This window comes from Peromyscus maniculatus, chromosome 5 (genome assembly GCF_049852395.1).
Source record: "Peromyscus maniculatus bairdii isolate BWxNUB_F1_BW_parent chromosome 5, HU_Pman_BW_mat_3.1, whole genome shotgun sequence".
In the NCBI taxonomy this organism is placed as follows: domain Eukaryota; kingdom Metazoa; phylum Chordata; class Mammalia; order Rodentia; family Cricetidae; genus Peromyscus; species Peromyscus maniculatus.
Window position 1 is genome coordinate 78927528 of NC_134856.1, and position 24112 is coordinate 78951639.

Consider the following 24112-nt stretch of genomic DNA (forward strand, 5'->3'; position numbering starts at 1 on the left):
TGTGGGTGCTGGCAGTCGAAACCCGGTTCTCTGGAAGAGCAGCCAGTTCTCCAATTCCATTCACAGAGGAAGAAACTCATTGTCCTTAAAATCCCTCAAGGATAGAGGTGGTGCCCAGACAATCACTATTTTCTGGAGGTGGGATACACTTTTGCATGCGTCCATCCGAGCCGCACAATTGTGGGGAAACAGTATACTCTCCTCCTGTATGGAATACTACATCTTCAAAAACAATGGCTTGAAGTGGCATCCATGAGATTTAGATGGCCTTAAAATCCCAACTGCTGTAGAAATCCAGCAGGCTCACCAAGGTATGGGGCGTTTGCCTCTGTCCTAGACCGCAAGCTCCGGCCCACAGCTTGGGAACCCGCCGCTGGAGGGCGCCGAGAGCGCGCTGGCCCTAGGCTGGAGAAGGTCGAGCGCGGGACCCGCCGCTGTTAAGCCCCAGAGCCGCGGGATCACCGGGCCGCACAGGACGCGAGGACTGTCACTGTGGACGCGCCGAGCTCACCGACCCGGGACACCGGCCTCTGGGGAACGTCAGGCCTTTTCCTCCGGGCTCCACGACTCCCGATCCCGGGTGAGCAGCATTCGGGGCGGAGGGCGATGTCTGCGGGAACCCACCGCGGTCCCCCGGGAAACCGGGCGCCTCCGTTCGCGCGTCTCTGTTGCGTCTCGGCCGCGCTGGGGATGCTGTGGTCCCCCGCATCGCTGGCGTTCAATTTGGACGTGGACAAGCTCACGGTGTACACTGGCCCCGAGGGCAGCTACTTCGGCTACTCACTGGACTTCTACATACCTGATGCACGCACGTAAGTGGCTGGGTTGGGTTGGTGACGCGCTCCCGGGTCCCGTCCCAGTTCTTCCTCGCCGGTCCCCGAAACACCGGAGGACAGGGCATCTGAGATTCCAGCCAACTGCCCACTCGGGGTCGGATTCTGCTCTCTGCCTGCTACCAACTTCTTCTCTCATGGCTCATGCTAGATAGACGAGCCCTGTGAACCTTGGAGACGCTCCAATTGTATGTAAGTCCGGGTTCAAAGACAGGAGTATTATACAAAGGAGAGAATGGGGCCAGACAGACCCAACTTAAAAATAAAGACTACAACACAGTCTGTTTCTACTAAGCTTGTATCAACTAAGGTCAGGGTGCAAGCGCCTTAGGTTGCAGGCGGTTGGGATCTGTCCTCTGCTTTCCCCATCAGTCTCCACCGACCTCCATCTACATATTTAGAACCATTAGCAGCCTCTTTCAAAACTGATGCTCATAGTCTTCCAAAGAGGAAACCAAGTTTGACAGTCTTTCCACCGTAAATCTGTTTGTGTCCCCTATCCCTGCTGCAGTCGGGTGGGCACGCTGCTACAGACTGAATTTCATGCGCACAGGTTTATGATCCCCGAGGAGTGACTTTCTCGAACCCTTTTGTAGAGCCAGCGTCTTGGTGGGGGCGCCCAAAGCCAACACTAGCCAGCCGGATATCGTGGAAGGGGGAGCTGTCTACTACTGTCCCTGGCCGGCAGAGGGGTCTGCACAATGCAAGCAGATACCGTTTGACACCACCAGTAAGTGATGCTTTTCTGCACTGTGGCCCCTGGGCTCAACCCCGCAGAAACTTTGCATTCTCTTTGCCCTCCTAACGTAAACCTGAGTGTTTGGGTGCAACTGGTAACTTCCGTGTCCTTACTGTTCATTAACCGGGGAGTAGATGCTTGTGGGAGGAATAGAAAGATGCACAACTTTGTGGGGGCGTGGTGGCACACGCCTTTAATCCCAGCACTTCATTGGCAGAGGCAGTTGGGTCTCTGTGAGTTCAAGGCCAGGCAGAGTTACCATCGTACCTTGACTGTAGAGAGAATTGGGTTGTTCCTCAAATACGGATTTGGAAATAGACTCGTTTCAGAGCATTTGTCTTTCTCTAGTTCCCAAATCCAGAAGCAAGACTTCCCCTGCAGCAAATCCAGACTGCAACCTGGAGTGCTTGCCATTCTAATTCTTTACAGAAAGAAAGAATTTTCTTTCAAAGTATTGGTCATTGAATGCAAAATACTACAGGCAGAGTGTGGATGGATTACATTCATTTCCAAAATCCCTGGACAGATGTTTCTTATTTAATTAAAAAGAAAATACATTTTAAACAATTCAGTCTGGTTATGTTTCGTCTGCTGTTTTCTCTTTGGGTCCTAAGAAAATAATTTAAAAGTAATGTTTTGAAAACATTATCATCAGTGTTTTAGCTTATACCACCCAAATGTTAGCATTCAAATGATATATATTATCAGAGAATAAATATCTCTTTTCAAAAACGCAAATATGTCAGATCAAATGACCGTGTTTGATGGGCAGTTGTTTAAAATACCTTGTACACGGCACAGCTATTTTATGACATCATTCTTGCTTTCCCTGTGGTTTTGTGGTTATCTAGATGTCGTGCATCTAGAATTTATACAGAATGTCCATTTTCACAGAATTTTGATGAAGTTGATTGGGTGGTATGTACTTGTGACTTCGATTTGTATCATTTATGTCGAGGGGGAAATAATTCCAGGACTATGAATATGGGAATAATTTTAAAGAAAAAAAATTATACAACCCTTACCTTGAATTATGACTCAATTAGGAAAATGTTTTTTATAAAAGCATCTTTGAAATTGTATTTCCATGCCCATCTATGGTCACAATATCTTGTTTGTTATTTCATTAAATAGCTCAGTTATTTAATGCCAGGTTTATAAGCCTTTATTTTTTACACTCAAGTTTAGCAACTGGAAAATTTAAACCTTTCGTGAGCAAAACCATGAAATTTGAGCTCCTTGCTGATCTGTAGTTTAAGAACACACTTCTGGGGAGATGGCTCAGTGGGTAATGAGCTTGGGGATCTGAGCTGCAATCCACAGTACCGTGTCAAAGCTGGGCATATTGGGGTGTGCCTGTGACCTCAGCTCTTGGGTGGGTGGTAGGCAGGAGAGTTTAAGGTGCTTCCGGAGCTGATCTCAGCTAAAACAGTGAGTTCCAGTTTCCTTGAGGGTCCTTGCCTCAAACAATAAGGCAGAGAATGACAGTGGGAGGACAGACCCTCAAACTCTGGCTTCCACATATGCTACTTGGGTAAACCCATCTGCACACACATGTGCTCACATGCAGATACCATATACACATACACACACACACACAAGACTTCATCTAAGACTTGATCAGATAAGCATGAAACCAATGCCATTTAATTATACGACACCAGAGAAATTGTGGTTTTTTTAAGATTTATTTTTACGTATCTGTGTGCATGTTGCATATGCTGTGTATGTTGCATGTGTATGGGTGCTCATAGAGACCAGAAGAAGTTGTTGGATCACCTGAAGCTTGAGTTATGGGAGTTGTGAGGCAAATGATGTGGATGCTGGGAACTGAACTCGGGTCCTCTGGACAGATAACAAGCAGTCAACCACTCAGCCATTTCTCCAGCCACTAATCTACTTTTTTTTTAAAGGTAATTTAAATTCAAACCTTGACACATGAATATACAAATCATGGTACTCTCTAAATTTGCATTCAAGAAAGGAAGCATTTCAATTTTGAAATGGTTGATTTAATTTTACCAAGTAGCAATATCTAGTTATACAAATGAATTTAATAACTTCCTAGAACATTCTGCAATGCATGAAGTCAGGATGTAGCTAGCATTTTCTTTTCATTTGCTAAAAGAATTGATGTCTGCCCAGATAAGTGATACCTGAATATCTTTTTAAGTGTTAATCTCAGCTGATGTCATGATTTAATAGATAAAAGCCACAGAATTCAGGCATCAAACTGACTTTTAAATTGACCTCTTCAGCCAAAACTTTCCATGTTAAATTACAGTAGTTAATATTTTCCAACATTCACTCCAAAGCAATTGTTTGGGGACTTTGCATTCACTTTTCTTTAGCAACCTAATGTTGAAAGCTTGTGTTTGGATTTCCAGCCTGGCCTAGAGGAGTGCACTTAACCCATATTGTGGCTGAATTAATATTTGTACCAGAACAGAAGGGGAGAAGTTAGGACAATTTTGGCAATTGTAGGAAAATACTATCAAGAAAAGGCCATTGTTACTGGGAGAATGTTGAAGGGGTACATCGCTTCTTTGTATGGTTCTGAAGATATGGCAGGGTGTCTGAGCACTAGGGCATTGGGGTTGTTCTGAAAATGTATATAGGATTTCTGTTTTGTTGTTTGTGTATGTGGAGGGTTAGTAATCAAACCCTGTACCTTTATGTACTAGGCAAATGCTGTGCTACTGAGCTGCATCCCCAGCCTCTAGCTCTATAGAGGCTTTTCTTGATAGAGAGATGCATCTATTACACTTATCAGCCATAATCATAGTAATTTGAGAATTCATAAATAGAGCAAAGTGAAGGAATGGAAGGGAAAAAGAAATGGATATTCCTGAAGTAATTACATAAAAGTGTGTGTGTGTGTGTGTGTGTGTGTGTGTGTGTGTGTGTGTGTGTGTGTTTGAATATGTCTGGAGCCCAGAGCTGACTCTGGGTATCTTCAGCAATTTATCCCCGCCTCCGAAACTTTGAGTTAGTATCTCTCACTGAACTCTGAGCCCCAAGATTTGGCTCTCCTCCTGGGTATGGAGCCCCATGGATCCCCTGTGTCTCTCCCTCCCCAACACTGGGAGTGCTCTTCATACTTAAGCGTCAGGCTCTCTATTGACCAAGTCTCCTCTGCTCCAAGAAGATTATTTTTTCAAAAGCAGTGGGGGTGAGAAAGGCTGCATAGAGTTTGAGAGGAATGAAGGGTTCAGGCTGGAATTAATACTCTAAAGACCTATGGAAGAGAGAAGTCTCACTGAAAGAGAAGATAGAAATCTCTGGGAAAGAAACAAAAATCCCAGTGTCAGCCAAGAGGGGGTACTGTGAGTCCAAAAACAGGGTTTTTGTTTGTTTGGTGTGTTTTATTTATTTATTTATTTATTTATTTATTTATTTATTTATTTATTTATTTATTTATAAATAAGAAGGAGGTCCGGATGGGGAGCCAGAAGCCCAGAGTTCAGGTGTATGCTCCTGAGTAGGTGCTGACACTCCATACATAATTTGTCCAATTATTCTGTTCGCATGGCCCAGGAGAGCAGAATTGACAGTAGCTGTAATTTGATGCAAAGATGTGGAAACAAAGAAGGGACAGCAGAAGCCCTCAGAGTTGTTTTTGACTTGAGCATGGACTTTGTGAGCAGAGGGGACTATCAGCATCCAGGCTGAAAGGTGGCAATAGGCACCACCAACTCTGGGTCTCACGGTTGTAGATGCATGAACTTGACTGGTGACTACTACATAGCAGCCCCTTTGTGCTCATGTTCATTGTTCCTAATCTCTTACACAAAACAACTATGTAAAACACATTCTGTGAATCAAGAAACCAGCCCCCAAACAAGAACTGAGACCACATGATGGCACAGTAACAGTCAGAGGCTGCTTTCTGAATTCATTACAGAAATGGGAGAAAGCTGGTCTTTTTGGGATGCTAGTTCAGGATCAAGACTGGCTCTGTTGAGCCCAGGAAGCACTGTGCACCTTCCCTCCATTTACTCTCTCCCCACCCTCACCTGCCCACCACAGCTGGATCTGCAAATCCCAATGTTAATGTCTTCTTCCTCCAAGAGGCTAAACTAAGAGGCAATCTGGAGAAGCCAGAGGTTTAGAAGAAGGCTTGTTCTTGGTGGAAATTATGGGCTGGAATGTCCCCATAATTTAAGTTCCCAATGAATCTTTGCTCAGAGTCATCAGTGAGTTACCTCCTGAGTTTTCCTAGAAAAAGGAAGACAATGCATTTTCTTGAGAAAATAGGGGCTGTGACTTAGGGACACATGTAGTTGGAGAGTTTTCTCTCTGGGTCCTGCCAAGCCCTGGCAGTCCGACAGCCCACTTATAAAATAAACACACAGGCGCTTATATTATTTAAACTGTTTGGCCTAATCGCTCAGGCTTCTTGTTAACTGTTCTTATATCTTAAATTAATCCATTTCTATGAATCTATACCTTGCCATATGGCTCGTGGCTTACCAGCATCTTCACATGCTGCTTGTCATGGTGGTGGCTGGCAGTGTCTCCCTCTGCCTTACTGTTCTCTTAGTTCTCTTCTCTGTTAGTCCCGCTTTTACTTCCTGCCTGGCCACTGGCCAATCAGTGTTTTATTTATTGACCAATCAGAGCAACACATTTGACATACAGACCATCCCACAGCAGACACAAGCAAGGTGGCATCCATGGAACACTGTGTAAAGTGTCAGGCATACACATGCGCTATGTTGCCAATATTCCTCTGCAACGCTACCCACTATTCATGTCTTTACTCTGCCTGCTTTTCTCATTATATCTCAAGGCAAGACACCCAAGAAAACCTGATTTTTCAATGAAGTTGTTTCAACTTGTCCTTGGGCTGTCTCCTATTCACTGTTTTGCTGCTGTAACCAAGTGTTCTCAGGTTAGACACTGAAGTAGCTAGCCATGTAACTTAGTCTTTGAGCCTACCTTAATGTATTTAAGACTAACTGCCTCCTTTGAAAAGTTACCTGTTAACTTAATTCTTTTCATTAACTGATTGTCATTTTGTTTTTACCTTATCCATCAACTTGAATTTCATTTTCACTATACCAAGTGATAAACACAAAACTAGAGGAAGTTCCCAATAGCCCAGGACTTCAAACGCATGAATACCATCAAATTCTGGTCCTTTCAAGTCCAGAAAGAGGGATTTAAAGGAAGCATATGGTGCTGGGGGAGGTGCAAAGAGCAGATAATTTTCCTGCTCTGTACAAAATCAAGGAGTTCCAAAGAAGCCCTTCTCTCTTCCCCTTCTGTTTTACCCTCGTACTTCAGTGGGATGGAATTCCTCCTAGTTGCTGAATCGATTTCTTCCACTTTTGCCTCTGAACTGTGCCCCTGTCATACAAAGTTTAAAACCTCACATCTGCCACATGCATGTGAAGCTCCAAGGCTGGGTTTTTTTTTTCCCTCCACTTTCCACAGCATTGTGTGGATGACATAAGGATCAGTGGAATAGAGGTCTTCTGGTAAAGAATGGGATGAAGGAAAGAGACATTCCCAGCCTTGGATCATGAAAGGGTAAATGGCTGACCACTGTAACCAAGCACCATCATGAAAATATTTGGCAGTTTTTGATTCTCAAGTGTCACACTTGGAGGAAAAAGCTAATGGCATGTGCTAGTGTATGGTAACAATTGTCACAACAGTAGTAAGTACAGAGTTGGACAGCTGGGATCCACTCATAGTTGGAGACCCGCGTGAGAGAGAGAGAACAGGAAGAGGTGGGAGGTGCTGCTGGAATAAGCCAACTGAGAAAGACTTCTAGAACTTGCCTTAATGTAGTATCTTTGTGGGGAAGAGAGGGAAAAAAACCAAAATATTAGGTAATTCAGTTAGGGCATTTCAAAGTTCCAGAGCAGCAAGATTTTTGCTGGGGTTGTGCTTGGAACATGAAATCCCTTGTTTTGTGGGATCTGTTTTCTTTTGTGTTGCCTGAGCCCACATCATGGGCAGCTCTCGGCATCTGGCTGTGGCACTGGGACAGGCTTGTTTTGTGATGGTGTGGGCTGTGCCGTCTTCTTCATGTGTGAGGTGGGAAACGTGTTGGTGACAGGAGCCTTGCTTTTCCACCTGCTCCCTCCCCCTGCACCCATTCCTGGGGGTGAGGGAAGATAGTGTTTAGTTCACCAACACAAGGAGAGGAAAATACAGGTCAAAGCTACATGAGCCGATGACAGAAGGAAGAACATGAATGTGATAGGACTCAGGAAGAGAAGAAAGCCATACTCCAGGAAGTTGAGTTGAAAGGAAGAAGGTGGGGGAGGGAACTCAGTGATAGATAACCTTCTCATTTGAAGGATCCACATCAGAGCCAATAGTGCTGGTGCAGACCTGTAATCTCAGCTACAAGGGAGCCTGGGGTCAGAATATTGACAATTCGAGGCCTGAATGGGCTACAGATTGAGTCCAGCTTGGACAACTGAGACCTATCTTTAAAATGAAAAGCCAAGGTAGGGTGGAGCTATCACTTAGTGGCAGAATGCTTACCAAGTATATGGGAAGCCATAGGGTCAATCCCTAGCACAGCAAATTGATGAGGATAAGGAATGATAATGGGATGAAGGATATATCTGATTGGCAGAGCGATTTCTTAGCATGAATAAGGCCTTGAGTTTGAATCCCATCACCAAATAAATAAGTGAAGTTTCACCACTCATATACACAGATGAATATATATGCATGGACACACACACACACACACACACACACACACACACACACACACACACACACACACACGAGACATGTGGAAGGCAACATGTATATGAATGCATATGCAGAAATATTACTAGCCATATGCTAATCTTGACTGACCTTTTACTTTTCCTGTGAACAATCCCTGATGGCTACCATGCCCAACTATGTTGGCCTCACAGAGACACCCACCACCCATTCCTAAAGGACTCTCTATTGGCTTAGACTTCCTCACAACAAACACAACTGAGTCCTGATAGGAGAAGGGAGGAGGCAGCAGACCCCACAGTGCTTAGCAACCAAGGGAGAGGGAGGAAGCAATTAGAAAGAGGAAGCCCTTGAAACTCCAACTAGAAATGGGAAACAGATCTGCTCCACGGCTAGTTGAGTAGTATGAACACTAGGCGCCTGTTGCTTAATCTGCAAAATTCTTTCAAGAAGCTGGAAGTCTGTGTGAGGGAACAGGCTTCCAGGTTCTTGGCAAGAATACTCCAGGCAACAGATGCAGCATTCTGAGAGAAATACTGAAAATCATCTTGAAATTATTCTGAAAGAAGGAAACTGCACTTTGACATTCCAGCTGACTGGCTGAGATGTGCTCTTGGAGCCCTGTGTAGAGAGTTCTGCATCCATGATGAGGATGAGGACCATGGCCCACACTGTGGAGATGTCTTCTTAGGTGTGCTCACCTGATACCGCCCGGTTACACAAACAGATCTTTGTGGAAGATACATAGAAAGCTAATGATGATTTTATTAGAAGCATCCATTCATCTTTAAACCAACAAACATGTTTAGTGCATTCAATGAAAATGCCTAATTTTTCAAAATTCAATTTAAGCACATGCTTACCAAAAACATGTGTATCTGCATATGAGGTGTATCTGCATAATGAATTCTAAAATAGATTAGAAGTAATGTCAGTTGTAGGCCATGTTGTAAGGAGATTTGAGATAGGCAAGCAAACTGTGATTCACTGATAAGTGGTTTATATTCAAAACATTCTACCTCTTACACCAGTGCTGCACTGTTATGAAATGCAGATGGGAAGATCTCAGAGGAATGTCACCAGACAGTCTGGGGGGAGTGCAGTTCAATCTCAGCCATGCAGAAAGGCCAGAACTGGGACCTCTGAGGCTAAGTGTAGCACCCCAGAGGTCTATCAAGATGAGAGACATTTCTAGAACCATAAACATTGCGGATAATGATCCTTTGCCCTTTGGATTATTTTTGTAAAGATATGGTGTCCATTACAAAACTGGGTCTCTCTTGAAATGCTTGTTGAACATTCCGAAGGGGAGGAGCTGACTTTCAAGGGGGCAGCCGGAGGGAGTTGGGGCAGCTTGGTGGAACTTTCTGCTTCCTGGTTATTGTGGTGAACAACTGACTACATGTAACTGTTGAAATCCATAGAGGTACATAAGAGAATTTTCCTGTACATAGTAACAGCGAAACTTAAAAATGAAGAGAAAAAAGCCTGTTTGGAGAACAATACATAACAAGAAAGTTACATATTTAATATGATCAAATTCAGTTTTTGTAGCCATTGCCTTGAGCATGTGGGCATTCAGATCTTCAGACTATGGTAACTTCTGCTTTAATAGAACTGGAACATGTAAGAACACATATTTTGAACCATGAGTGCAGGCCATTTCCCCTGACTGAGAGTGAACAATTACATCACCATGTGGGACCATCTTCATCATTCTTTAAATAAAGTTTAATATTTGGAATGTACTTGTTAAGAGAGCTGTGAATGAAAACATGTTGAGTCAGAATACATCTATCCCTTGAGATGTCCTAACCTGCAGTTCCCCAGCTTGTGAAATTTGAGTGTGGGACCCATCATCAATCGTCACCATGCTGAGTTCTCACTTCAAGCACAGTATCTTAGATATCAAAATGAGTGCAATTGCACAGGACAGCATTTACTTAGCAATTTCAGGCTGATTTTTCTTTATCTCTGGTATTTGGCATATGGGCACAGATGCTTGTATGATACTGTAAAAGTTTCTCGATTGATCTATAATAATTTCCTGGATACACTGAGACCAGAGGAAAGGGCACACAGCATTGATCCAGCAATATTGTTATTCAAGGACTGTATTGAACCCATGCTATATCCACCACCTGACTCCAGGTCTAGTAAGGTCTAGTAAGGCAGTGGTTCCATTTCAGCTGCCTTCATTGTCACCTCCCAAAATTCAGGCAGATGGCTCTTGCCACACTGTTTAACCAGCTTATCTTCCCATCACAGCACAGTGTGACTTCTGTCTCATCACATATATATTATCTTCCCATCACAGCACAGTGTGACTTCTATCTCATCACACACATATTATCTTCCCATCACAGCGCAGTGTGACTTCTGTCTCATCACACACGTGTTCTCTTCCCATCACAGCACAGTGTGACTTCTTCCTCAATACACACATGTTCCAATTCACACTGGGCTGTTTTGTGGCCTCTTTCTTAGCCACCTACAACATCTTATCTTCCAGAAATAGTCTTCTGATAATTCCTGCTTCTCCTTCTTACACTTCCCAGTGGGGTATGTTTCTAGAATTCTAAGATAGATTCCCACACATCCTTTTATAGAAGAAAGACAAAAATAATAATAATTTCAACAGCCTAAATATGATAGCCAATGAAGTTAAGGCCATAAATCACACAAATATGATATAATCATAAAATTGAAGTCTACAAAGGATAAGCATGAATATGACAAGTGACTTTTATTTTAATGTTAATTAAAAATTAAAACAGTGTATAGAATTTTTTAAGAGTATTGGAAGGGAAGTGCAATGAAAAGCTGCCTGGAAAATGTGGGTCCAAGGCTGAAGGGAGATCTCAATCAGTAAATGCTTGCTCTGCTAGCCTGAGGACCCAAGTTTGGGTTCTAGAACCCATGTACAAAGGTAAGGTCAGTGAAATTGTTTGTAATCCTAGCACTGAGGAAGCCAGAGGTCAACACCAGGTGTTATTTCTCAAGTGCTCCATCACCCCCCACCCCACCCTGCCGGCACACACACATTTGAGACAGGGACTCTAATTGGACTGTAACACACCATGCCTGCTAGGATGGCTGGCCAGCAAGTGCCAAGGATCCTCCTGTCTCTGCTTCCCCTTCTGTGCTAGATTATAAATGCACACCACCTTCCCTGGCCTTTTAAAACATAGACTCTGGGGTTAGAACTCAGGTTCTTGTGTTTGTAAGGCAAGTACTCTGTTGCCATGTCTTCTCCCTAGCCCGATAATAATACCTTTTGTCCTTGAAATTACCTTTTACTTCCAACATATATTTACTTATTACAATGTTATCTAAGGGGAGCAGTAGAGTTTTAAATAAAACTTAGTGACATTACACAAACAGACCTTTTAGAGCCTGGCATATGGCCATAAAGAGAACCTTGGCCTTGCCTCTATAGTATGTACAAGGAAAAGAATGACAGGCTGAGGAACAGAGAGGGGCATGTGTATGTATCTGCACAAGCATTGATTTCAGACTGGGTGGAGCATCAGCTTTCTATTACTACTACAGAAAATTAGCACACACCTGCAGGGCTTTAAACAACACACATTGATTGCCGTACTGCTCTGAAAATCCAAGTCTAAAATTGGTCTCCCTGAGCTAAAATCAAGATCTTGGCACAGCCATGTTCCTTCTGGAAGCTCTTGGGAAGAGCTTTTTCCTTGACTTTCCCAGGCTGTAGACTGCCCCATGCTCTGGCTGGTGGCCCTTTCCATTTTTAAAGTTCACAGTGTGGGCCACATGTTTCTCTATGGCTCTCTTCTGGGCCTTTTTTATTCTGCTTTGCAGAACTCCTGTTATTACACCAGAACACATTAATAAGCAGGAGACTCTGCCTGTCTTCAGGTCAGGTGACTAACATCGTAATTCGACTGCAGGCACAGCTCTCCTTTATTATCATTTATTTATAACTTATCTGTAGGTCTGTATACATGTGGAGGCTATTATTTTTCCTTGACCCAAGTGGTCAATAGGACTTCATTGAGGCAGGTAATATTTGAGAATGGGCCTAAGCTAAGTCAGGCCTATGAGAGAGAAGTATTTTAGAGTGTTGTCTAGGTTAAAACCTGGAGGTGAAGGTATGTGGACAATAGAGGAAGGCCTATGCTTAGAGAGAAGACAGTCAAAGAAAGAAGAGAAAATCAGATCAGAGAGACTTTGGAGGCAAGATTGAGCCATGATCCCTAAGCTACACAAGCCACATGATCCTGAAGGCCCATGGCCTCTGTTTGTGTGTATTTATTCACATATGTGCAGCACACACACACACACACACACACACACACACACACACACACACACATTTAAAAAAATGACATAGGTCTAAAAAGGAAATGCACAAATGTATCTCACAAGGGTTGGTAACTGTGTACAGCCAGCCTTTTCACCATCATCATTTGAGATGCTGTGATGGACACTCTAAAGCAAAATGTTTCATAAGATCTATCAAAGACTTCATGGGGATCATGGTTTTCCAGTAGTCCTCCAGAACCCCAGTGTCATACAGTCTTCCTACTCCCTCTTCCACAGTTGACTCCTAAGCCAACTAGACTCATTGGTGAGTACATGGAGTACATGGAGTTTGAAGGATGATTCAGTGGACAGTCGATCTGGAGAGCAGTTCAGGGGAGTAAATTTAAACAAAATACATTGTGTACATATCCAAACTTAAATTCTCAAAGTTAAAAATAACACTTCAGTGGGTCACCACTGAATGCACAGTTACCCAAAGAGCCGAGATCTGTAGACATTTTATGTTTCACAAATGCAAATGTACAAAAGGACATCTCTTCATCTACTGAGGAAACATGGACTTTTTAAGTACATGCACAATGCATACGAACTAAGTCAACATTGTGCTAATACAATTTCATGGAGTCAAAACAGCAAAAATAATGTAAAGTGAACCAGAACCTTCTAAAGTCTTTCTAAAAGCCTCAGGCCATTTGGATACAGTACTCTCCTCTGGAAACACACTCAAAATAATGCTTTAGCAGGCTTCCATGCATTTGTTCTGCCTGACATGATGCAGCCATTCTGTATTCAGCCAAACCATGAAAATCTTTTCCTAGAACTTGACTTTCCTTCCTGCCTTTTCCCCTTCAGAGGGAATTGTGGTTTGGAGAGTTTGAGGGTTTCAACATTTGGCATTGTAATCTTTCAGGATTGTGATTTCAGAGATCTTAGATTTTAGGCACTATAAATCTTATGGGTTTTGATCTTTCAGAATTTAAACATTTAATATTATGACATGGGATTGTGTCTTTTAGGATTCTAACCAGCACTAAATTATATGGTACTTTAATAGTCAGGGTTGAGATTTGGATTTTATACTAAAAGAAATGCACAACCAATGGGAAGTTTTGGGTAGGAAGTAGGATTTTTTTTGAATTATGTTTTTTTAAAGGATAAGTTAGGTTTTTGGATAAAGAATGGACTATCACCAAGCCAGAACAGAAGCCAAGAGGATAAGGCAGGGACCTCTTACCACTGTCCAAGGAAAGAAATACAGCTGGACATGAACAGGGGCAATGAGGGATGAGAGATGGGTGGAGCTGGATTTCCCATTTCGGTTAGTAGGATCTCATTCTGGATCAGATGAACAGTGTGAAAAAGAAAGAAAAGTTTGACCTTAGCTCCCAGGATAACTGGACAGAGGCTGGGAACAGTGGAGAAGGAGCATGCCTTGGAGGGAATATCAAGAGTTGAATCCAGATATGTGAAATTTGAGAAGCTTATTTGACCTCCAAATGAATGTCAAATGGGTTGTTGAATAGACCCAGGCCTTGTGCAAGATGTTTGCGATTTTAAACTTGGCAATCATGTGTAGATGATATTTAAGACAATGATTTACTTATGGGGCAAGTGTGGACCAAGAATAGAGGAGCAAAGTGAGAAAACAGACAAGAGCTGATCTCTAGGTCGAAACTGAATCCCAGAGCACCCCAACCACTAAAAAAGTATTGGGAATTTTGGTAGTTTGAAAGAAAATGACCTCCAAAGGGAGTGGCACTATTAAAAGATGTGGCCTTGTTGGAGGAAGTGTGTCACTGTGGAGGCAGGCTTTGAGGTCTCATATATGTTCAAGCCATACCCAGTAAGAAAGACCATTTCCTGTTGCCTGTAAGATGTAGAACTCTCAGCTGCTTCTCCAGCATTATGTCCACCTGTATGCCTCCATGTTCCACCATGATGATAAAGGACTGGACCTCTGAACTGTAAGCAAGCCACTCAAATTATATGTTTTCCTTATAAGAGTTGCCATGGTCATGGTGTCTTGTCACAGCAATAGAAACCCTAACTATAACAGGTACAAAGGGGAATGTATAAGGTATAGAATGTCCTGTTAGATGAAAATCAAGATGTCAACAACAAATGTGATGTGGAGTGAAAAGATTTGTTTTGATACCTGAAAGTTATGTATTTGGTTTTTAAGAAGTAGCTTCAAGGGAATATCTCAAGAAAAGGTTGGAAGAGAATAACAGGAGAGAGCAAGCATGAGAAGTTATAAGTGGGGAGGGGAATGTAATAGTCAAGTAGCTGCCATAGCATGATGGCAATATGACGGAAATTAACTGAGGGACTGTGACGGAACAATGCTGACTGAAAGGGAGGGTGATACACACAGGTGGGAATGGGTAGAGTTCTGAAATAACAGAAGGTCTAGTGTTGGAGGATCATGAAGGGAAAGCTGCTCATTCTTAGTCCTAGGTGGAAAGGTGGAACAAAACACAGCTACAAGTGGCTGATGCATAATGGCTCACGGGAAGAAAATGACCTTCTACCTCACTTTGTCTGCACATTTTATCAATGAAATAAAAAGCAGCAGCAGCAGTTGAGAATGAGGAGGCAGAGAACGTTGGGAGGAGGATGAGGAAATGTGGATACTGTAAACAGACAGAACACATGGAGTATTGAAAAGACAGAATGACGAGGCAATAGATAGACCACTGTTTGGAATGAATGTACCTTTGTCTCTGCTCACCCCGTGGCATGGGTGTACCTGGGTGGGGTAGAATTAAAGAAAATCTCAACTCCCTCTTGGATGTTAATCTTCCAGAGTACAAATTGCAGACATAGAAGTCTTGGATTCTGTAGTGCCTATTTTAACAACATTAGGAATGGTTCTTTTAAAAAAAATCATAATATGGGGTGAATGAGGTGGGTTAGCAGCAAAAGGAGCCTTCTGCACAAGCCTGGCAACCTGAGGTGGACCCCTGGGGCCCACAAAACGGGGGAAGGAGAGAATCAACTCCACAAGGTTGTTCTCTGACCTCCACATACATTGTGGCATATGCACACCCATGTGCCCAGGCACACACAAACACATTTCTGAAAATTTAAACTGCATGAACTGTTTCATTAGATGAATGGTTGGGGTCATTTTTACTGTGTCATCTTCTTACAAAGGAAATGGAATTCCAAGGAATATTCAACCAAGCACCAGGAAGTAGCTTATATACATTCTCAAATGCTACCAAGAGAAGCTAGTTTATACAGCCCTTTTTCTGAAACCCAGTCAGATACTGTATTTAAAAGTATTCCTCTGAGATCATGGTGACATTTTCATCAGCTAGTGACCTTTCTGGTGCTACCATTCTGAGACATTTTCATTACTTAATGCAAATAAGTGAGTGGGAGAGCTGGCTCTTTGGTCATAATAGAGGAAGAGCTATCCGTGACCTCCACCAGCTATAACACTTGGGAGAGGAACAGGCCCTGCACCCTGCCAGGGCAGCACTATAGAGCCAATCCTGTTAGTGCAGGTGTAGGTGAGCCAGCCCTGAACTTGTGAGCACAGGATAGCAGCCCTAACTTCTTATCTGTCTTGTGGTGGCTTGGGTGGGGGAAAGAAGCCCCTCCCTATCAACACCTGAGGCAGTGGGGAGAGCTGGCCTTGACCCTCACCTGAGTGGCATAATAGAGTCAACCCTGTTAGCGCAGGTGTGGGTGAGCCAGCCCCAAAGCTGTGAGCCTAAGATAGCAGCCCTAATTTCTCATCTGTCTTGTGGTAGCTTGGGTGGGGCAAAGAAGACCCTCCCCCCATCGACACCTGAGGAAGATGGAAGAGCTAGCTCTGTGGTCATAAGAGTGGGGGAGCCATCCCTGACCCCCACTAGCTGCAGCACTCAGTACAGCACGCCTTGCATCTTTCCAGGGCAGCACAACAGAGCCAAACCTGTTAGCAGAGGTGTAGATGAGCCAGTCCTGAAATTGTAACCATGGGAGAGCTGTCCACATTTTCCATCTGGTGGCCAACCCTACAGCTGCCCAGGCCCAGATTCAGGGTTATAACTTGGCCTGCCCCGACATCCAACCCATCTATGATCTGCTGGAGCACATGAAGGAATCTGACCTGCAGATCTGAAGATGCAGGATCTCTACAATACAGGGCAGCAGTGGGATGTCCAAGAAGAGTCCTAGTAGGATCCCAGCATCAATCATGTAGTAGAGATGAGAGGCCTTGAACCAGACCAATGACTCTTCGCAATGAACACTTGCAAGGAGAGATCTATTGACAAAGGGGTATATGGTGTGACTTGTTGGGTCACACTGCAGCTTCCATGATGAGATTTTTTTTTTCATTTTATTTTCTTACATTTTTCTCTTGACTTTTGTTTTGTTTGAAGGTTGGTGCAGGGGTGGAAGGTGGATGCCAAGGGGCAGGGAATGAATGAGATCAAGATATATGATGTGAAAGACACATAGAATAAATAAAAAGTAAATAAAAATAAATAAATGATTGGTCATTAAATAGAAACATACCATGCTTTTGACCACTCAATGGGATACATAAGGATATTGGAAGCTATTGGTTTTAAAGCTGGACGCACAATCAAGATATGTGATCCAGATAATTCCTTGAGAGAAAGAGAATTCTAAGAGAAAGAGAAAATCTAGAAGAGGGGTTTGAGGGAGGATGAGTATGAAAAATTCAAGGAGCTAAATTAAAGTCACGTTGGTTGGAAGTGACAAGAATGACCCTGGCAAGGTAAAGGCTCTATATGGCCAGTTTTGCAGTAGAGAGAGATCTCTGCCACTGGGTTGAGAATGGATTTGAAGGTGGCAAACTTGGACAAGAACAACCCACTTAGAAGCCATGTCAGCAACTGCAGTTGAAGGGCACAGTGGCTGCCATGAGGGATGCAGCAGCAGAGACAGAAAGAAATGCAGCGATTTGAGATTTGAGAGACTTTTAGAAAAGCAGACACATAGATAGAGAGTGATGATGGGCTGCAACTGTGGACCACGGGGTTGATGATTGTTGAGGATGTAGTCCAGGCTCCTGACTTGGTTAATGGGGTTGCTTTACAGCACACAAAACTAATGAACAAGACAAACACAACAGTCTGTCCATGCAATATTTTAGTCCTATGGAAAACAGGTGCATGAAGTTTCATTCCAAGTAGAAGTGTCCTAGCAGCAGAAAATTAAAAAGAATTTAGGGGTGCAGAAAGGATCCATATTTGACTGAAATGTGTGCATTTTGTAGGTCAAGGAAAGCTTAAATCAGAGGAAATGATATAGAGAGATGGAGCTGAAGAGTGGTGTGTGTGTGTGTGTGTGTGTGTATCCATAGCTGGGGTTGTTAGGTAAGAGAGAAAACCATCCCAGCCAATGTGGATATAGCAAAGTGAGTTGTAGAAGTTGATGTTAAAGTCGATGGTTCCATCACTACTGTCCAACCACAGTCAACTCTGCCCCTCAGCCTAGGTGCCACGCTGGGAATTGTTTTTGTTTTTGTCTCTAAGTTGCTCTTCTACAGATGAAATATAATTTCTCTAGGGGAGCTCTTTGGTTTGTTTATTCATTTCTAATTTCTTGCTTCTTTAGCTGCGCCATATAAATCATCAGAATTCCCGCCCACTAAAATTGCTTACATTGTCCCAGCAAAAGTCCATATGTATTTCCAGAACAAACTTTATATAAAACTATAGTCAAGTTACATATGAAAAACATTTCAAATAGCATTATATGATGTCAAAAACTCATTCATTTTTATTGCTAAACAAAACTCTAAATTGCACTGGCTAACTACTATGGTTATTCAAAACAAGGAGCTGGGAATGGTTCTCTGTTGTATGAAAAATGATTTAGATATGGAAATAATTACAGAAAAATCATGTTCTCATCCAGGGCAGGAAAACATATAATAAGAATATTGTAATATAATCTTTACTATTGCTTTCCCAAACCCATACATATGAACATTATTATTTAAGCTCCAAAGGCACAAACTTGTTTCATTTAAGCATCTTAATATTTGGTTATGTATGGAGAAAACACTGAAAGTGTGGTTTTGTCAAATGAATTTAAAAGTTTCCCAATTTTTAGAATAGAATAATTTATTTTTCTGTCCTTAAATTGTGAACGGCTGAATGAGTTTACCATGATGAGCATAAAGTATATCCAGGAAACTGGATTCTAATGTCCTTACAGTTGCCCTGTTCCATAACTCTATATTCAGTTACCAAAAAGAGAAAAAAAAAGAAAAAGAAAAAGAAAAGAAACTTCTGTGGCTCGTCTTTGTCACAAAGAACCCAAGAAAGAACCTCTCATCACTGATACAACTCTAAGATGACAAATTGTCTTTTGACCAGGTACAGATCATTTTCCGAGATCTTCCATGTCCCCCAGAATATGAAAGAATCCTACCAGCAAATAAAAGAGAAAATGCTTCAGGCCATTGTTAGCAATACTGCTTAGTGCCCACCACTAAGATCCACGGAGAATAGTTTCATGCAAAATACATCACTGTTTGAATGTTTAAATAACCTAACAATTTTTCAGCTTGTAAAAAAGAATTTACAGCCTTATTTATTTATTTGGTGTTGGCATAGAACTCAGGGTCTCGTGCATATCAGGAAAACACTCTAATGATGAGCTACATAATCAGTCCTTTTGTGTAGTTGAACTTTTCTTTGGACTACCAGCTCACAAATAATGACATGGAGACTTACTATTAATTATGAAAGCTTGGCTTTAGTTTAAGCTTGTTCCCAACTAGCTCTTATTACTTAAATTAACCTGTTTTTATTTATCTACATTCTACCATGTGGCTGTTACCTTTCTCCCATTCTGTACGTCTGACTTGTTCCTCTTCTCTCTGTTGTCTCTGCCTTTCTTCTTCTCAGAGTTCCTGTCTCTCCCCGGAAATCCCACCTGTTCTCTCCTGCCTAGCTACTGACCATTCAGGTCTTTATTAAACCAATCACAGTGATACATCTTTGCACAATGTAAACAGGTATTTTGCATCACTTTTGTCCTTTGTTTGTTTGTTATTTTGTTCTGGGATAGGATCTCACTAGTTAGCCCAGACTGGCCTCAAACTCATAACTTTCCTGCTTTTATCATCACTCAAGTGAGGGGACTGCAAGATGAGGCATCATAGCCTCCATTTACAAACATGTTTTAAGGAAATTATTTAGAGAAGTTGAAAATAAGAAAGAAGTGCTTGCCAGGTGGTGGTGGCGCATACCTTTAATCCCAGCACTCGGGAGGCAGCGCCAGGCGGATCTCTGTGAATTCGAGGCCAGCCTGGGCTACAGAGAGAGATCCAGGACAGGCACCAAAACTACACAGAGAAACCCTGTCTTGAAGAAAACCAAAAAAAAAAAAAAAAAAAAGGAAAGAAAGGATTGCTGTGTGTGTGTGAATGTGTGTGTGTGTGTGTGTGTGTGTGTGTGTGTGTGTGTGTGTGTGTGTGTATGAAAGAGAGAGGGGGAGGGAGAGAGAAAGAGAAGGAGTGGAACTAAATAGGGAATAGGAGAGAGCCGCAGCTATAGAAAGAAAGCCTCAGACATGGAGATCAGATAAAGCCTATGTCCTCTGGTGTGCAGAGCAGGGCATGGAAACGCAATCTGTTAGTCAAAGGTATGAAATTATTCATACCTCATGTATGTTTGCACATCATGTACATACCTACCTACATAGGGTATGCATATATGAGTTAAATCACCAGTTTCAGTTAACATAATATCATTCAATCAGAATAAAACATCTCTTGAATATCAGAGACATTAAAGAGTCCTAGAAATTTAGTTAAGGACTTGAAAATTCCCAACAATCAAGAAATGAACCCAGAAGATTTTTTTTTAACATCTTTGAATTTGGGAGCTTGAGAGCAATTCATCTGGAAGTTTAATTTTCTCTGACATAAAACCCGGTTCATGCTCACTTCTTGGGTTTGTTTCTTTTAGTTAAGGTATTATCTGACACCATCATTTTATTTTGAACTTTACATATGAGTATTCTTTATTGTCACATGCATAACCCCAACTTAAATGCAACTTTTATAGCACACATTTGATGATGATCAAGATTTAAATGTTTAAAGATTTCTTTCCCCCCTTTCTTGATCAAAACTGTCTGGACAGCTCCCGAAACAGCTTGAAGAAAGTCCCTGAGGCGATAGACTTGGAAGTGATGACTGAAGGCTAGAGCCAAACTTACTGTTTTTCCAAGATGAAATCGAGAGCTTTATAAATAGTTTCCCCAAACTGTCCCATCTGGGGAAATGTTTGGCCACACCTGTGTAGTTTCGGCTCCCCCCCCCCTCTTCCTCTGGTGGTCTAGCCTCTCTTCAGTCCTTCTCTCTCCACAGAATCCTTCTCACTCCACTGAACAGATTAGACATATCTGCTGTTGCTCATTTGTGTACTGGAGTCTACAGCCTTGTACCCCACTCTTGCTCTTCACATGTTCCCCAAAATAAAAAGACCTAAAGCTGATAGGCTTTGCCACCCACTGGGATCTGTACTCAGACTGCCCAAATATCAATTTAAGGGAGCGCATTCACAGCCCAGAAAATAGAAGAGGCTAAAACATTGCTGTTTGCTGACACCTATCTGTATTTTTCAGGTTGGCTACATGTCTTTTCAGGGTATCTTCAGGTTTGTCCTCAACCCCACATTATAGAAATATATTAAAAAGAAAAGTAAAGGGTCAATCCCCCCGCCCTTCTCTCTCTGACTCAGACACACTTACCTTTTCAACAAAAAGTGAAATTATACTGAATAATTTATCCTGGGAAATCTTCTGAATGACTGCCTGGGAACTGGGCCATTCATTCAATAAGCACTTACGGGTGGCTTGCAGAGTGCCATGAATTATTCAAGAAGTGGGAACTACAGAGGAGAGACAGGAGAGTCTCTGTGCATGGAATTAATGCATGTTGTCAAGGGAAAGTCAATACATGTGAAGACCATCATCTCAGACATTGGTCAGTTCCATGAAAAAAAAAAAAACTGTTACAAAGGACAAGAGAGTTACCAAGAGTCAGGTGACTTAGAAAATGTGTGTTTTGAGGAAGGGGGTGTTCTAACTTCTACCTGAGCAATGAAGAGGAGTCAGCCACGGGAAGCACATTGGGAAGAACATTCCAGATAACAGGAAGAGCAAGGGCAATGGGAGAGTCTGAAAGGCTGGGTATATTCACAGGACAGACCTCCAGTGTATCTTCCTCTTAACAAAATCACAAACTGAGGGGGTTTGAGGCAGGTTGTGTTGAGGAGGTTGTGTTGCTCCCTAGGCTATGTGAGGAGAGGTTTCTCCCCCTCCTTCAGTACAATAACCTGAGCAAAAAGATGGAGCTTTCAATAAATGGTCATTATGGTTTGAATGTGAAATGTGTCCCACAGACTCATGTGTCTGGACGCTTGGTTCCTCGTAGAACACAGGAGGTTGTAGAAGTTTCAGGAGATGGGACCTGGCTGGCGGAGGTGGGTCGCTGTAGGGAGGGAGAACCTTTGCAAGCATAGCCCAGCCTTAGTTTCAGTCTAGTTCTGTCTGCTTCCTGGTTGACAGGATGTGGCCAGCCAAAGCCATGCTGCCGCTCACACAGACGAAGCCCCTCCCGTTGACATGGCTTCTTCACCAGATGGATTGAAATCTCCGGACACCGTGAACTGAAATCAGTGTCCCCCCCCTTCAGTGGCTTCTGCCGGTTGTTTCGTCCAAGTGAGAAAAAAAGTAACATGGGACGCATGGATTTTCAGGCTGAAATAAGCACAGTAGCTCTACCACAGTGGATAAGAATATGTTCTCCATGGATCATAGGCCCCAAAAAGTTAAAAGACAGAAAAAAAATGAGAGAAGGCATTTGGGACATATATAATCAAAGAAGAATCAATACCCCAAACTTATGGTTGATTATTACCAATCAGTAAAGCCAATATGCAAACTTAACAGGGAGGAATGAATGGTCCACAAACATAAAAAGGTGATCAAAGTTACTAATATTGGGGGAACATACATGAAAAAGAAAAAGTGAGATGCCCTTTCCCAGCCAGGCAGCTAGGAAAACCTTAACTGTCCTGAATAGAGCAGCGGCCCTCTCCCCTGCCCGGTAATTCCTGGGCCTGGGAATTACAGTTACTTTAGTATCTGAGGAAATGGATTTTACCAGGATGCTTAGAGCTCACATGTTTGTTCACTCATAGGAAAATAAAAAGAAATAAAATTTTTGTATGCATGTGAGATAGATATAACTAGATTTTTTTATCTATAACTATAACTAGACATTGATACATCTTTTCTTTATTTCTATTACTTTTGCACAGCCTGTAAACTATGAGTACTTTCTAAGTTTTAAGTAGCTAACAATTTAAATAATATTTTATTGCACATGAAAATCATATGGAATTTTCATTTCTGTGCTCATGCATAAAATTTTCTTGAAATTCAGCCAAGCTCGCTTTCCTCTGTACTACCTATGGTTTGATTTCACTCCGAGTGTAGAACTGGGCAGTTGTAACAAAGACTGTGGAAGAGCGCAGTGCCTAAAGCATTTATTACCTGGTCTTTGACAGATGCAGAAGCTGGATATGCATTGTTCCTGAAATTATTTGTGTGCTTGTGTGCATGTGTGTGTGAGTGCACACAGGGCCAGAGGTGGATGTCAGCTGTCTTCTTTACTTTTGTGCATGTGTGTGTGAGTGCACACAGGGCCAGAGGTGGATGTCAGCTGCCTTCTTTATTTGCCCTTCACCTTACTTTTTGAGACCGAATCTCTCACTGAGCCTGAGGTTCACCAATTTGGCTAGACTAGCTAGCCAGAGATCCCCTTGTTTCTCCCTCCTCAGTGCTGGGACAATGTGGGCATGGCACCTCCCCTGTCTTTGACATGGCTAATGAGGATCAAATTCAGTTCTGTATGTCTGCGCATGGCTGGCACTTTGTTGACTGAGCTATCTCCTTCACACCAGTATTATTTTTAAACACACACACACACACACACACACACACACACACACAATTCATGATGGTGACATCATGCAGAAGTTGGGATGGGTAGAAAAAGAATTGCAGTGTTTATGAGTGTGAGAAGTCTGCAATGTTGTCAATTCTGCCCAGCATTTACACACGTGTTTGCTCTATTGTCTTTGCACTTTTCTGTACTAACTTTGTTCTTCTTTATGACAGAAAAATTCTACCGTCTTTATAGCTACATTTTCTTTACCCAAATTCTTCTGTTGATGGACAGTTGGTTAGGTTCGTTATCTAACTTAGCTATTGTGAATCGTGCTCCAGGGATTACACGTATCTTTGTGGTGCATTGGCCTGTAGTCCTTTGGGTGAATACCTAGGAGTGCCACCAGCTTGGTCATATGATAGATGTATTTTCAGTTTTTGGAGGAGCCCTTATGCTGATTTCCATGGAGAATGAATTAGTTTATATTCCCATCAACAGTGGTCTTCCTATTGAAGTTTCATGTGTGTGTGTGTGTGTGTGTGTGTGTGTGTGTGTGTTGATTTGGGAGTTCCTTTATATGTTAATTATATTTTTGCTTCTCTTAAA

The 24112-nt window shown here is 42.4% G+C and overlaps 1 protein-coding gene across 3 annotated transcripts in view; it reads left to right on the top strand.

Moving 5' to 3' along the window:
- The first annotated feature begins 447 nt into the window (after positions 1 to 447).
- Itga8 (integrin subunit alpha 8) overlaps positions 448 to 24112 on the top strand; it is a 176845-nt gene continuing 153180 nt past the window's right edge. For 2 of the 3 annotated variants that reach the window (XR_013051452.1, XM_076572704.1), the window contains exons 1-2: positions 453 to 812; positions 1430 to 1563. Coding sequence is in view for 2 of the 3 variants with exons in the window: in XM_076572704.1 (XP_076428819.1) it covers positions 607 to 812; positions 1430 to 1563 (340 nt within the window). In the remaining variant the exon portion in view is untranslated. Of the gene's footprint in view, positions 813 to 1429; positions 1564 to 24112 lie in introns of all 3 variants that reach the window. The other variant, XM_006985924.4, reaches the window with a different exon arrangement.